Below are 14,667 nucleotides of genomic sequence, written 5' to 3' on the forward strand. Positions count from 1 at the left end.
AGCTAATCACCCGGCCCCACACACACACACACACACACACACACACACACACCTACACAAGTGTATTTCCATGCCACGCTCACAGGAAACATACAATATTCATCTTAATGCTGCAGGGTTCATTGTACAGTGGAAACCCATATCAACTATGTGGGCAGCGTTTGAGTCAGGGAGGGGAGGGGGAGCGCAGTGTTTTGTGTTCTTTGCACATATGTGCTTGTTTGTTTTGGTAATGGCACGCGTACACCGACTGAGTTCAGGTCTTTGTGTGTGTGCGTGTGTGCATGTGCGTGTGCGTGTGTGTGTGTGTGAATGCTTGGGTTGCTTCTCCTGTCGGCCTGTTTTATTCGCCCCGACACAGATGCGTTATATTCTGGCTGCAATCAGCACTTTCCTGGCAGCTGACGTTGCCAGGAAAGTGCTGACCCCCCCACCACCACCACCACCACCACCACCCACGCGAGCGTCACTCCGCCGTTTGAGCCCAACCCCGAGCCCCAGTAACCCGGGACAGACGCGGCCTGATTGCCGCCCCGTGTTCTCCTCTGAGCCTGGACTGCACAATCAGAAGCGCTCCTCCTCGAGCACCGATTCTGTCCAGTCTCGCATTCCCCTATTATTATATATATATATATATTCCCCTAGTATTTACAGTCGCACAGTCAGCACAAGCCTGATATAGTTTTGGCCTTTTCCTTTCGGTTTCTTGTCATTTGAAATCCCCAAGAGTAAGTGATGATCATTCATTATCTCAAATATCATCCTTTTGACGCTCTCAACTCCCACCAGTGCCACCCTCAGTCTAACCCATACCAAAAAAATAAAACCTCTCCACCACGTTGTAGCTGTGAGCCGCAGCCAGCTGTCTGTCTCTCTCTGGGCTATATTAATAATAGCCCGGCCGGGCTAACAATAGAGAGGTAATGGATACCTTTGTCTATTGTTAGCCCAGCCTGCTCTACCCCTTCTTGTCCCACTTCATCACAGCATGCACGTCACTGTTAGCTTGCTTTACTAAGAGCACGCACGAGGGGGCAATCTGATATGGGTAATGGGTTACACCCATCACTTTGCCCAAATAAAGGTGAAGTTATCCTGCACACTGCGCATATAATCTGCTTGAGATACATCTTTAGAAGATTGCCACGTTCGGCCAAATAAACAGATGTGACCACAATACTGTATGGCTGAAATTAAATTGAACCCGCCATCGACATCTGTCCCGGTGGTGGAGAGATCAGTTTTGTTTTTTTTCCTTTGGCTGCTGTAAAATCCTAAATCAAACGGATTCCCTTTTTGTTTAGCCGCCTCTCCGCGCGGCTTTAAATCCGGCCACCCAAGCAACCGCCTACCCGACGGATAAGGCCACCAACCAACCAGACCCCAGCACCCTCCCTCCTCCTGCTCCTCGTGAACACGCTACCGCGCGCACGGCGAGTCTGTGGAATGATGCATTCAAAGCCCACAAAGCCATCCTATACGGCCGCAGGCTGCGCGAGCGGTGCTCTATATGCTGCACAGTACGTCCTATAGGTTGCATCGCTGCGCCTGTGGTGCTCACACAGCGGGCTTACGTAAGGGCCACGGCCGCATCATGACGTTAATATGAGAGCGGCTGCTCTTTATCCTCTCGTATTCATGTCAGCTGGCTGCTTCTGTAATCTACCTACAGCAGCATCTACATGTGAAGGACTGCGATGCTATACCCGAGGTACAACCCTGCCCTGACCCCTGCTCTCTTGATGTCACAAGAGAGCAATACAGGTTCATATTGTTATTATGTATTTTATAACACTATTATTATTATTTTCTTCTTTTCTGTATATATTATTCTGCCTGTTCATCATTTTTATTTAGATATCACCTCTATCATTTCCTAATGACTGCAACGATGCACGCACAAGTGCAACAAAGCTGTATGTGAAAATAGGACTGCGGAATAAAAAGATGTTTGTGATAAATGATATGCAGCGCCAACAGGAAATAAACTGTTAACAAGAAAAAATAGGACATTAAAAGCAAGGAGCTTGACGGTAATATAAAAAATATATCACAAAATGACTATGTTCATAGAAGAAAAAAAAGCATATATGATGTGAGCAAGTTTCCCAACAGAATCACTGCACCAATCATTACTTAATCAAACACGACTGTCTGGTTGCCTCTCCACGGAGCTAATGTGTGTGAGTGTGTTTCATTGACAAGCATAGTAGGTCTGTGTGCCAGGGTTGGATGAAAACATGGAAGGCGGCATTTGTTTATCCAACGCACTGGATGGTTTGAGTTTTTTTTTTTGTGGCCACACAAAGGCGTATTAGGAGGACCGGCTGGGCAGGATCCATGTTTTTTGAGTCACCAGCTTGCACCTGCTCCAACCAGCTGTGTGTGTGTGTGTGTGTGTGTGTGTGTGTGTGTGTGTGTGTGTGTGTGTGTGTGTGTGTGTGTGTGTGTGTGTGTGTGTGTGTGTGTGTGTGCATGTGTGTGTGCGTGCGTGTTGTGCCTCTTTTTAAGAAACTGCAACATGAAAACTAACTTATTTTGGGTCTCAGTTATAAGACCAAAATAGGACTTATTAAGGTGGCCCACATATGAAAGCATGAGCTTGCATTCTGGGGTGATATTATTTGATATTATCCTGGTCTAAAAGAAAACTTGAAGAACTCCTTTGTTCGTGGCAACAACATTCACTTAATATCTAAGAGTGCTGGTTTGGCCACAGTGTTAGCGGTTAGCTTACTGAGAGGCATGCTAGGACTAGACCAGGTGTGGCCAACCAGTCAGAGACTAAGAGCCACATTTTTTACTGTATTACCGCAAAGAGTCACATCTTACAAATGGGCACACATGAACATCACCCCATCCCTTCACCCTGGAATGACAAGCCGCGACCAAAGCGAGGAACTTTTTCAACTTCTCAATTTGATTTAATGAAAATATGGTGCTGTTTGAACCTGAGATAGTATCACAGTATGCCAAACACAGAAATATTCCCTTTTACACTCAATTAAAAACCCAAAAGTGCATCTTAAAGACACAAGGTAATACAACACACATAATAATGTTAGAACTTCAGCCTTTTTGAACATAACATTAAAAAAAAGGTTGGGAATGAAGCGAACTATCACAAATAGTCCGATGTGTAAACTCACGCAAGTAAAGTGTGTGTGAACGCAGCATTGCGGAGTGTGTGAATATTCAATTCAATTCAGTTTATTTTATATAGCCCAAAATCACAAATTAAAATGTGCAATCTGTACAAATAACATCCTGTCCCGGGGCCTCACATCAGATCAGGAAAACTCCCCAAATAAAGAAAGTAAAACCCCTTTCACAGGGAAAACAGGAAGAACCCTTCAGGAGAGCAACAGAGGAGGATCCCTCTCCCCGGATGGACAGAAGCAATCGATGTCATGTGACCAGAATGAACAACACATTACATCAATATGACTGAAATTGAATAAATTGCACTCTGCTGCATTAAAAATCCCTTCAAAATAAAAGCACAGGATTTTTTTTTTTGCCCATGCAAAGGCCCGTGACGGACTGAAAATGGCTGTGCGAAAGTCTGAAAACGGGTCCGCGAAAGTCTGAAAACGGGTCCGCAATTTCATGGCTTTCAAGCCGTCGCGCCTTGAGTTTGACACCAGTGGTCTAAAGTATTTGCAAAATCAATAAAAAGATTTAAAATACAAAATAAAAAATACAATTCGATATGAACGTAAGAGCCGCATGAAACCAGGCAAAGAGCCACAAGTGGCTAGGGAGCCGCGGGTTGGCCAGGCCTGTACTAGACTTTTAGAAAATGAAAGAAAAAAAAACGTACATCTCATCCCAGAGTTAGATAAGAAGAAATATAACACTCTACTGTCTGTATGCGACTTGCAAAGCCACAGCTAGCAGGTGGTTAGCTTAGCTTACAATCTGTAAACAGATTAGCAGATGTAACCCAGGGAGACAAAATTAGCCCAGTTCTGTTAAGTTATAATCATGAGTTGTGATATTATTCTGAACAATACATTTTTTCTTTTTCACAAAAAAACAAACAAAAACTAGTGAGTCCTTTAATTTTGGCCATCTAAGTGTTTATTACCCTATAAGCCATTGCTCATTTAATGGTCAACAGTGAGATAGTTGATTCCCCTTGTGCAGCTAACAAGACACTTCACAACGGGACGAGATATGGAAGCAACATGATGAATCATGATCATTCAAATTTACTTTCAGACGGTTGGACTATGTCCTGCAAAGCTCCTTTTGACTTGCGGCCTGGTTTTCCTGGACGCCTAAGTGACCGCAGGCCTTTGCTGCCTGTTTAGATGCCTGGCTGCTTCGCCGGCTACTGCAGAAAAGCCAAACATCTCCACTATAAATAGTCCAACTAACAGCGTGGGGGTTCTCTCAGTCAGCTTGAGCTGACCTGGGGCCACGTTCAGACTTTTAGCGACTGGCCATTCAGCCGGCCTCGCATAACCGTCTCTGTCTATGTTTCTCTGTTCGGATCTCTCGCTTTCAGTCTCTGTCTCTCGCTAAATACTTTTTGGACGCCTGCACGGCTCCCACGCTACGAACGGGTACCCAAAAAAAACACTAGAGTTGGCAGGACATGTTTGTGACTGATTCAGCCTCATCATACACAGCGTGAGGAGATCATTTGCCCCCACGCCACGTGGTCCGAGGCCCAAAGAGTGTACAGTGTACTCGCTGTACAGAGTGGAGAGGTGTCTTTTTCTCTGACCTTTCAGGGTTCAACGATCATAAAAACCAGCCCTGAGGGAATGTCACGGGGGAGAGAAAAGGCACCACGTCTTGCTAGCTATACTTTCTGCACTGACGCAGCACCCGTCCCACTGCTTTGAACAGAAAGAAGGAGAAAAAAACCCTGCTATATGATTTTGAGAGAAACATTAAACCACCAACACTACTCCATAGCAGGCCCATATGTTCCTCAGAAGCACTGGGCTTCTCTCAGAGAGTCAGATGCAGTACATCTTCCTCTACATTGACTCTACTCAGCGTGGATGGAGGACAGGGAAGGGCAGGGCCCCCTTTTTGCCTTCATGTATCCACTTTCTTTGCTCTCGTTGGCTGAGGCTGCCTCTTGCGTCTTCTATTCATTGACCCCGCCTCCCTTTTCCTATCACTACTCAGCTCTGTCGGCACGCCTATCGCATTGTGTGGCTCTCATTCAGGCTATAGGCAAAGCATGCTGAAAGGGCTTATGTAACTGTGGGCCAGATGTTCTAGCGCTGGAGCTGTGGCGGGGTTCTGTTCCGATCCAGGAAAACTAAATTGAGCCAAACGCTTCCCATGCAAGCTGGAGTAAAAACAACGCTTTCTCTAGCTGCCGACTTGAACTGGCGGTCTTAATACACAAGGTATCTGCTTACGATTTCACCAATCCAACATAAGCTGCTTAAATACAGTTCCATATCAAAACATTACGGCAGCTTGAGGCACTGTTGACTAATTATTTAATACAACAGAACGTTTTCACTTTATTATATAAAAAGGAAATATATATATATTTATATATACATGTATGTAACATTCCTTGTACTAATTAACACAACCGACTTCTCATTCTCAGATATTTTCCCACTGTCATGTTTTGCCAAGGGCATCTCAAATTGCGCAGCCAGGGGCAGGAATATCCCTTCAAACTTTGCTCGAAGGATAAGAGCCCAGAAGAGAATAAAACCTATGCTGACGAATGCAGATGTTATTTAGAACAAAGCGCGGAGAGACAATGGAGCCCGGTGCTTGCGCTGTGCCACGCAAAAGAATAGCAGGCTCTGGGAGATGGCAGGCTGATTGCTTCGTCAACGGGGACTGAGGCTGTCATATCAGCAACGAGAACTGATAGCATCTCAGACGTCAATGTCGGTCCTCTCCTTTCCTTTCCTGTGCTCTCTTCTCCCCTTGTCCCCTCCTATGATAAAGTGTCCTACACTCTGTTCCATGGCTCCTCCTCATGTGTCCTCTCCTTTTCCTATTTTGCCCCGGCCTATAATGCTAAAAGGGAAGAGACTCATCAGAACGAAGAGTGCAATTAGAACAATTGTTAAATGTTTTAATATATATCAACTAATCAAATTAAACAACCAAAACCCATCAATGAATTTACCTGGCGAACTATTCCTGTTGAAAATACATCAACGAGCTGAGCCGTTCCTCTATCATCCTGAGCATGAGAAGCATAGATATGAATAAAATATGTATTTTCAGATGAATAGTTAGTCAAAGCTTAGTAAAGTATCACCCTAACATTCCCACTCAGCTCTGCGCAGCTTTTTAGCTTCTTTCAGCTCATTGTTTTGGTTTTTATGGGCTGCAACTTTACCGTTTCGCTCCAGTCTCACCGCTCTTATCCCTACATGTGGCTGTTTCCCGGGGGAAAGCCCTGATAGAGGGAACGCTCTGATAAACCCACTGCACACTAGTTAGCAACTAGCAAGTGAACACAGTAGAATTAAGCACGCTGAGGAAAACATTATATTACTTCTCAGTAGTTGGTGAGGACAAAAACAGAGTTAGATGGAAAGTGGATTAGATTTAAGCATTTATCAGTTGGCCAGAAACACAACTTTGAATGAATACTAAAAGAAATGGCACAAAGAAGTACAGGATACAATAGGTGAAACAGCTGATGTGTAAAAGTAGAAGGTATATGGATGGGAGAGCACCAAAGGCCCTCGACACTAGGGAAACACTCTTCACTACCACAATATACAGATTATGAGCAGCTGGTTATATATAACATTCAATGTATTCTAAATAATTCCACTGTCGTCAACTGTGCTCCAACCAGATTTCCTGTCCGGCCGCGCCGAACTACTTGACAACCAAAACGCAGTGTTACTTTAATTAGCACGATGATGTATTCATTTGGCGTGCGTTCTGTGCTTTACGGAGTCAAGACAGCATCCACTCTTACACTTTCTCTCCCTCTCTCCCTCGGGGCGAGGTGGTGGGGGATGGGAGTCTGTGGAACGATCATGACAGAATCTGCTCTTTGCATGGGAAGGCGAGCGAGCATGGGCAAGTGAGCTAAGGGAACGAGAGAGAGAGAGAGAGAGAGAGAGAGAGAGAGAGAGAGAGAGAGAGAGAGAGAGAGAGAGCATATACTGTATATTGTTCAGTGGGAAGCTTCTAAGCATTGCCTCGCTTCATTTCACAACCGTAGGTCTCTCTCTCTCTCTCTCTTTTCTTTTTTTCAAATTTGCTTTATTGGCATGAACATAACGAAGTACAGTACTGCTACAGCACGTTGTACAAGGTTTGCAATGCAAGTATACTTATTTAGACTGTATACAAGCTACACAACACACTGCTCACTATACTACAATATGCTGATGTCATCGCATTTTGAAGGAGAAGGGTACAGTTTCAAGTGTTGTTTCACTGGTTTTCTACTATTTTGCATATTTTGTTGCCCCTATGACATTGTCATTGACGTCAATCAATTGACGTCAAGCAAAGCTATTAGGTCATTTAGGTGTTCAACATGAAGAGCAGTGACCTAATAGCTTTGACTGATCCCATGCCCTTAACCCTGTTGATAGTCACGTAAACAATTCAGTTACTTTATAGCTCTATTCATAATGAAAGTTTCAAAGAAATAATGAATGTCTTATCTAATTTGATTCTCATCACTAATACTCCTCGGTGTACTTGTAGTGTAAACAGCTGGGATGATAGTGTGTAACGTGTGTATAGCAACAAGGTCATATTCAAAACAGGGCTGGGCAATGTAAATACTACTGAAGTACTACTCAAAATAGTTGTGTAATGTCTTCTGGGGGTTCGAGAGAGTTTTTTTAAGTCTGAAATAAATATCTCTGATGATGTCATCAGGGTTGTCTAAGCCTGCTAGGCTTTGAAATTGCAAATGTTTTAAAGAAATGTATTTTACAATCTAATTGAAACACATGTGATTCTAGGAGGCATTGGAGGTACAAGAGAGATGATTCTGTGAAGTTGCATTATGGGAATTATAGTTTATTTTCCTTTTTTTACACTAGGGATACAAAAAAAGTCAGTAAATCTCAGTCTCTCTGTAACATCCTCGTCATATTGTCATGATACAGTTATAATGAATGTTGATAGATAATAACACTGAAGCATTAACTGTAAATAGTGTGAAAGCTCATACTAAAATTTCTAATTCGGTACCCCTTGGATAAAAAATAGGTTTAAGACATAACAAATGTTCAAACATCCTGAAAACCTCTTGTACGCATTATGTTCCCAGACAGAGTGAACGGAACGGGAAGTCGGGCATCCTTCGGCCTGTGCAATAAAAAAACGGAGGTGCCCAAATAGATGGCGGAGCAGCAGACACCTCAGAGCCCTGGAAAAGCTGCATCTCAGTGGGAGTCCCTCCTACAACGCAGCCACTCTAATTAGCACTGTCAAAGGAGGTCCCTGAGTGGATGACACAGTCCCCCCAATTCAGGAGTTCAACACTGTCACAAGGAAGAGGTGGAACCGGTATATTCACTGGGAGTTATGTGGTCTTCAAAGTGGAAAGAGAAGCTAAATAAGTCAGTCAAAGTTGTTAGGACGGTTTTATTTAAAAGGTCACCTGAAGTTTGACCATCTTTCTGTGGTGAGTGTGTGTGTGTGTGTGTGTGTGTGTGTGTGTGTGTGTGTGTGCATGCTCGAATGGCAGCTCATGCCTTCATAACACAGGTAACACGTTATGCAGCACGAGAAACAGAAACGACGGCAAAGCGTTTCGAGTTTAGAGGCGTGAAAGACAAAGTCAGATGGAGATCATTACCACCCCCCTGCGCCCCTTGACCCCGTCCTGCTCCATCCCCAGCCCTCCTGGCTACCGAGCAGAACCAGGAAGCAGCCCAGGAGGACTGGGGGATCGGGGGGAAAGGAGAAGTAGCGCCCCGGGCATTCTGTGGGTCACCCCGTCACAGGCAGCTGATGCCTGCCTGTGGGATACAAAGTGTCTGGGTGGGTGGGGGTGGGGGTCCCATAACCCGTCACTGCTGTGCTGCTCAGAGTCTCACTGGCGCATGGAAAGCCGCAATGGCTCGGTGGAAAAATACACCTGGAGCCGCGCTTAATTGCAGTGACTGGGTTCTTGTTTTTGTGTGTAGAGATGCACTAAATATACTTCTGTGACTGCAGCTTTCGAGGACAGAATTCTAAGAATGAGCTATAGATATGGAGAGCGCCGCCTTATGGTCTTTAGGAAATGGATTATCATTGGTGCAGCACATTCTCTCCATGCAGACGGGCGCAGGCCTGCTAAGAAGGAGCCGGCTAAGAGAGAGTAGCTAATTGTATGCAAGTCAGCAGCACCGGATTCTCATCCACGCTCTCTGTAGCACCTCCCGTGAGATGACAGCAAGTTGGCAAAGTCCTGCAGCTGGAGGCCTCTCTCTCTCTCCCTCTCTCCCTCCCTCCTCTCCCTCCTCTCCATCCCTCCCTCCCTCCTCCCAGGATTCCCTCTGTTAGATTACACACTTTGATGTTCAAACTGCCACTTTCCCTGAAAGAAGCCGTCCAAGCCGCTGTTGGTTTTGGACCGTGACTGCGACGGGCTATAGGGTTGGATGATGCCGTGTGGATGTTTGTTTTCGACACTGCTGGGAAAATGCTCTGAACCACCCGATGACAAGTTAATCCACTGCAGTCGTATACCTATGCCAGGGCTTTAGGATATGTTATGCATGCGTGATTCATAGGTAAAAGAAAGATGGGATTTACTGTTGTGATGACTCATGATGAGTCACCTTGTAGATATAGACAAAACAGTCAAACTAACATATATAGTCTCGCTGTATGAAATAGTGAAAGAAAACTTTAATATTTGGCTGAAGAAGGTAAAGAGGCTTTTATTTTTATCTCTGAAACACAACAAAATGGTGGCTGCCAGCCCTTAATATTAACTGCATGTCTTTTGTCAGCTGTTTAGCATCAGCAGTATAGCCCTGCTGGCCAGATAAACCCTCAGGTAACCAAGGCATGCAGCAGATACTGGAAACGTAATTATTGTGCAAATCAGCATGCAAGTAACTGACACTGAGGCCTCTTTGACTTCCCAATGTCCTGCATGCTTTCAGCTGTGTGGCCTGAATCAGTTACCTAACGTTATGGTGAGACAGTCAGTCAATCAGTCATGTCCCTGGCACAAAAAAAATAAAACCAGCCCCTTTGACATCACTGTCAGAGTGACTTAAACTGACAATCCCCTTTACCTCAGAGAAAGAGAAATAGGAAATATACTCAGCTATTGGGGGCCTTGGTGATTCACACAGCACGCTGCGCAGCGGCTGAGGTAGCCTTGTCTTGGAGAACATGAGTCATGTTTCTCATGCAGCAGCACTAGGGATTGCACAACTTTCACTCCATTAGGAATGCTGCCGTAGTAGCAGCAAATGTGTACCGGATGATGGGGCCAACAACAGCTTTAATGCCTTTATAAAAAAAAGAAAAGAGAAAAGCTCCTGCTGATAGTGGCACACATCTTTCACACTGATGTCACTGGTCACTCTGGGACGCTGCAGCGACAGTGAACCTGGCAGAAAAGTGGATAGATTCCCTCATCGGCTGTCACCTAAAAATCTGTGGTGCATTCAAACAAAAATAGTCAAAGTACAGTGTCGCCTGGTTTGTGAGTGAGCATGTGCGTTCTCTTCATTGAGGGAGGAAAACTACAAGGAAATCAACAGGATGGAAACATTTAAGGCCATCAACCTGAAATCCCTATCTTCCTAATAACGTCAAGCCAGTGTGTGCGTGCGTGCGTGCGTGCGTGTGCGTGTGTTGCGCCTCTGTTTAAGCATTACAGGGTCAGAATCTTAGGACAAAAGCCTAAACAAGGGTCTGTGTGTGTGCATGTGCGTGTGCGTGTGCGTGTATTTATGACCAGGGCAATACGACAGAGAGTAATATTCCACCATAAAGCAGAGTTATGGCTCAACACAGTAAAGGTTAAAGCGATGAGGGCGGAAACAGTCCGGTCCACCTTAAAAAGTAAAACCCCACAGTGGACAGCTCCGTGGTGCTGAAACAGCTCCGAGCGACATCTGTACACAAGAGGAGGAAGGAGGGTGGGCGACAGCATCGACCGAGACTTTAACGTTTTGAAAATCACACACGCCTCGCGTGCGCCATTGCCACAAAGGACACCTTAAATGATCTTTCCAGTGTCATATTGTGTAATCTCGGTGACGCTCGTGGGGAAAGGTTAACCAATTCGGCGTGCTTTTTACGTGAAAATGGCGCCCGTTGCTGCTAACCCAGCCCATTACAGTAGTAAAGCTACAGCTACAGCAACGAGAGGGGGGAATGAGGTTGGAGTTGTATGCCGCATTATAATAATATTATTTTTAGAAATGAGACTCAGCCATTCAAATAAAGTGTTTCCTAAACGAGGAGTAGACGGGAGATGATAGCCGGGCCGTGGGAACGGCTCATCTCCCCTCGCTCCTACCGGCCAGTAGACGACTATTGAGGCTCTAGCTCTGGATGTCAAGAGGCAACACGACCCACCAGTCGGCTCTCTGGCAGAGAGACTGTTACAGAAATGTGCCACTGTAGTAACAAACCAACAAACACCCGGGAGGTTTGTTCACCACCGCCACCAGCAAACAGCTCCCCCACCATCTCCGCTTTTTAACTTACTTTAACATCGACTGCTCCTTCGCGTCCTCCTTCTTCTGTCGGTCCATGACACCGAGGATGATCTTCCTCTCATCCTCGGTGAGGTGGCTGAGGTCCGGCATCTCCGGCATGGCGCCGGCCGCTGAGGCAGCAGCAGGGCCGGGGCCGCCCCGGGGCCCGTGTGGAGCAGACATCTTTTACACACAGTGGCTACAATTTAAAAAAAATCATTATAATAATAAAAAAAAAACACGAGAAGAGCACTGTCAACCAGCATCATTCTGGGCGATGTATTTTTGTTTAGTTTGTTGTTGCTACATTTCATGGCCTCAAATCGTATAAATTGGCGGAGACACCGCGGTTTACAGGCGGCATGGCATCTCGGTCACAGGGGTAGTAGCCTCTCATGCACACATTGCACTTGTGCTGCAGAAATAAGCGTCAGAAATATGAATTACAGGCTTCGCCCCCCCCCCCCCCCCCCTGCCCGTCTATTGAATGACCATAATGGGGTTATCAAACACGCTGAAGCTGAGTGAGCGTCGCCCGATATTGAAGCCGTTGAAACGCCAGATTTTTCTCTTTTTTTCTTATACACACATGGACCTTTCTCAAATAGAAAAAAACGCTCAGGATTAGAAATAGATGCACTTCAAATGAAGCCAGAGTGCACAGACTGGAAAGGCTTCAACCTTCAGGTATTCCAAACACAAGCCTCCATCCATCCAGGGATAAAAAAAAAAAGAAGAAAAAAAAAAGTAGAGTATGAAAAAAAACTAAAAAAACAAAACAACTCTTGCCTTTTATTTTGCAGTCATGGTAAATCCTGGCTAACCCATCGCTGCCATCCTTTAGAAAGCCTTCACTCGCATGGTGGGATATCAAAGATGCCCAGTCCGTCCGTGTTTGTTTTCGTTTGGGGTCCTTAACCCTCCTCTGTGTCACTCGTGTTAGCTCGCTTTCCTCCAGGTTGGTAATTCTTGGAGATTTCTTAAATGCACAAAAAATGGATGCAATGAGAGAGAGGGAGAGAGAGAGAGAGAGAGAGAGTAAAGGGGGGGAGAATAAAATCCAGATAGGAAGAGGAGGCGGAGCGATGGAAACGCGTAGAGGAGTAAAGCCGAGAGGACGCGCTGGATGTTCATTGACAGCAGGCGGCAGATAGAGCCGCCGAGAAAACGCGGACCGGCGACAGCTGGAGCGGCAGCGCACCGGGAGAAGTGACGCTGCGAATAAATACAGAACATGACTAGTGACAATGAGTGTTACTGCAGGTGTGTGGCAGCGTCTCCCATCAGGGTTGATCTTATTCATCTTGCTCACACACACACTGGATATGTTGTGGCTCAAACTGTCCAGGACAATTTGTATGTATTTTTTTTTTTTTACACACAATTTTCATTTGAATTTTAAGCAATGTGATTTAAAATGAACGTTTTGAGGTTTGGGATTTTGGTCCAACTGCAGCCCCAAATGTAGACCAAATAATTGATACATTAAATTGGTAAAAAAAAATAATAACTGGTAGATTAATCAATTGTTAGTGCCTTCAGGATTCACATTTCACCCAAACCATTGTCTGCATAACCTAAACTTGAATTTCCTTGCAGCCCCAGACAGCACGATGCAGAGATCTTTATTACGCCATCATGTTTGTGTCAACCTCCTTGCAGAAATCTTCCCACTAGCACGACGCTCAGGTGATGAATTTCGAGACTATACTGCATTTCTTCGGTCTCAGGCTGCAGTGTTGATGGGATTTGAAGGACAACGTTAAGAGGAAATAGCCTCCACCTCATTAGGGCTGGAACTCAATTAACATTGCAGTGATTTGCTGCAACAAGAGGAAACTTGGGGTTGAGTTTGAATTCTGAATGATTCATATCACAAGTGTCGGTCCCATATCTTTGCCCCGCACCCTCTAATGTTATAGCTCAAAGAGGAATTAAGAGATTCTTAAACCGAGTGGAAACGTGGAATCATGAAAGTTTTGCGAGGAAGTCAAAACATCTGCCCTGGCTTTCCTTAGGATTTAATGTTCAGCAGATTTGCCATGTGTAAACGTTAATGTCAACGCATAGGGACGATGCAACACGTTCCAACTATTGCTTTAAAGAAAGGTTGGTCGGATCACACCTCATGAGGAGACTTTCCTCTTTAATAGCACTTAGTTAGGGCTGGCTCAGAGACATGCTGCTATAGACCTAGACTGCTGGAGGACATCAAGATACACTGAGCTCCTCTCCTTCTGTATTCATTAATGTCCCATCAATGCGCATTACTAAGTCTACTTCTTTGTGCTTTCACGCCTCACAGGTTTACATTGGTCGTGGTAATTTCTTTCATATGCATTGAATGTGTTGTAACTGTTATATTGTTCATTCTGTACACGGCATTGTACTTCTGTCCATCCGGTGAGAGGACTGTTGCTCTCCCGAAGGTTTCGGTCCCCTTGAAAGGTTTTTTTGGGGAAGTTTTTCATGTGAGGTCCTGGGATAGAGGATGTCGTATGTGTATAAATTGTAAAGTTGTCCGAGGTAAATTTGTAATTTTGGGCTCTACAAAACTAATTGAATTTAAAAATCGTCAAACATTAACAATTTTGGAAAATTACCAAAACATCTGGAAATCACTGGCACATGCTGAGCGATCGCTCAATTGTATAGTCGAAATTACAGCAGGGTTTTTGACTTCCCTTTGGCCAGACCATTGAGATGCGATTGCAATGTGTAGAACATTAGTCCCGTATCAACGTCTCCTGTTGAAACTACAAAAGACACCAAGAGAACGCTCACGGACAGCCAGGATGACGTCATGCTTTCAGTGTTTTGTCGTAACGAACACTTTTGCTCTGTAGAAGATGGCGGCTCATTTGAAGCATCCTGAAACCTTTACTCCACTTCGGGAGTTTTAAAAATCAACTGTAGCACGTGTCCGGAACTTCATTTAATGAAAAAGACTAATGAAACAGGCAACACATTTTGTTGCAAGTACAATACTACCAAGTCACTCATGACACTGGATAAATTAAAATCAGCTCAT

At 44.8% G+C, this 14,667-nt stretch overlaps 1 protein-coding gene across 4 annotated transcripts in view; it reads right to left on the reverse strand.

Moving 5' to 3' along the window:
- rims2a (regulating synaptic membrane exocytosis 2a) overlaps positions 1-11,819 on the reverse strand; it is a gene marked incomplete at both ends in the record, with an annotated part of 126,064 nt that extends 114,245 nt beyond the window's left edge. For all 4 annotated transcript variants that reach the window (XM_079228128.1, XM_079228125.1, XM_079228126.1 and 1 more), the window contains one exon: positions 11,647-11,819. In XM_079228128.1, the coding sequence (XP_079084254.1) occupies positions 11,647-11,819 (173 nt within the window). The remainder of the gene's footprint in view (positions 1-11,646) is intronic.
- Between the last annotated feature and the right edge of the window lie 2,848 nt (positions 11,820-14,667).

This window comes from Taurulus bubalis, assembly GCF_910589615.1.
Source record: "Taurulus bubalis genome assembly, chromosome: 12".
NCBI lineage: Eukaryota > Metazoa > Chordata > Actinopteri > Perciformes > Cottidae > Taurulus > Taurulus bubalis.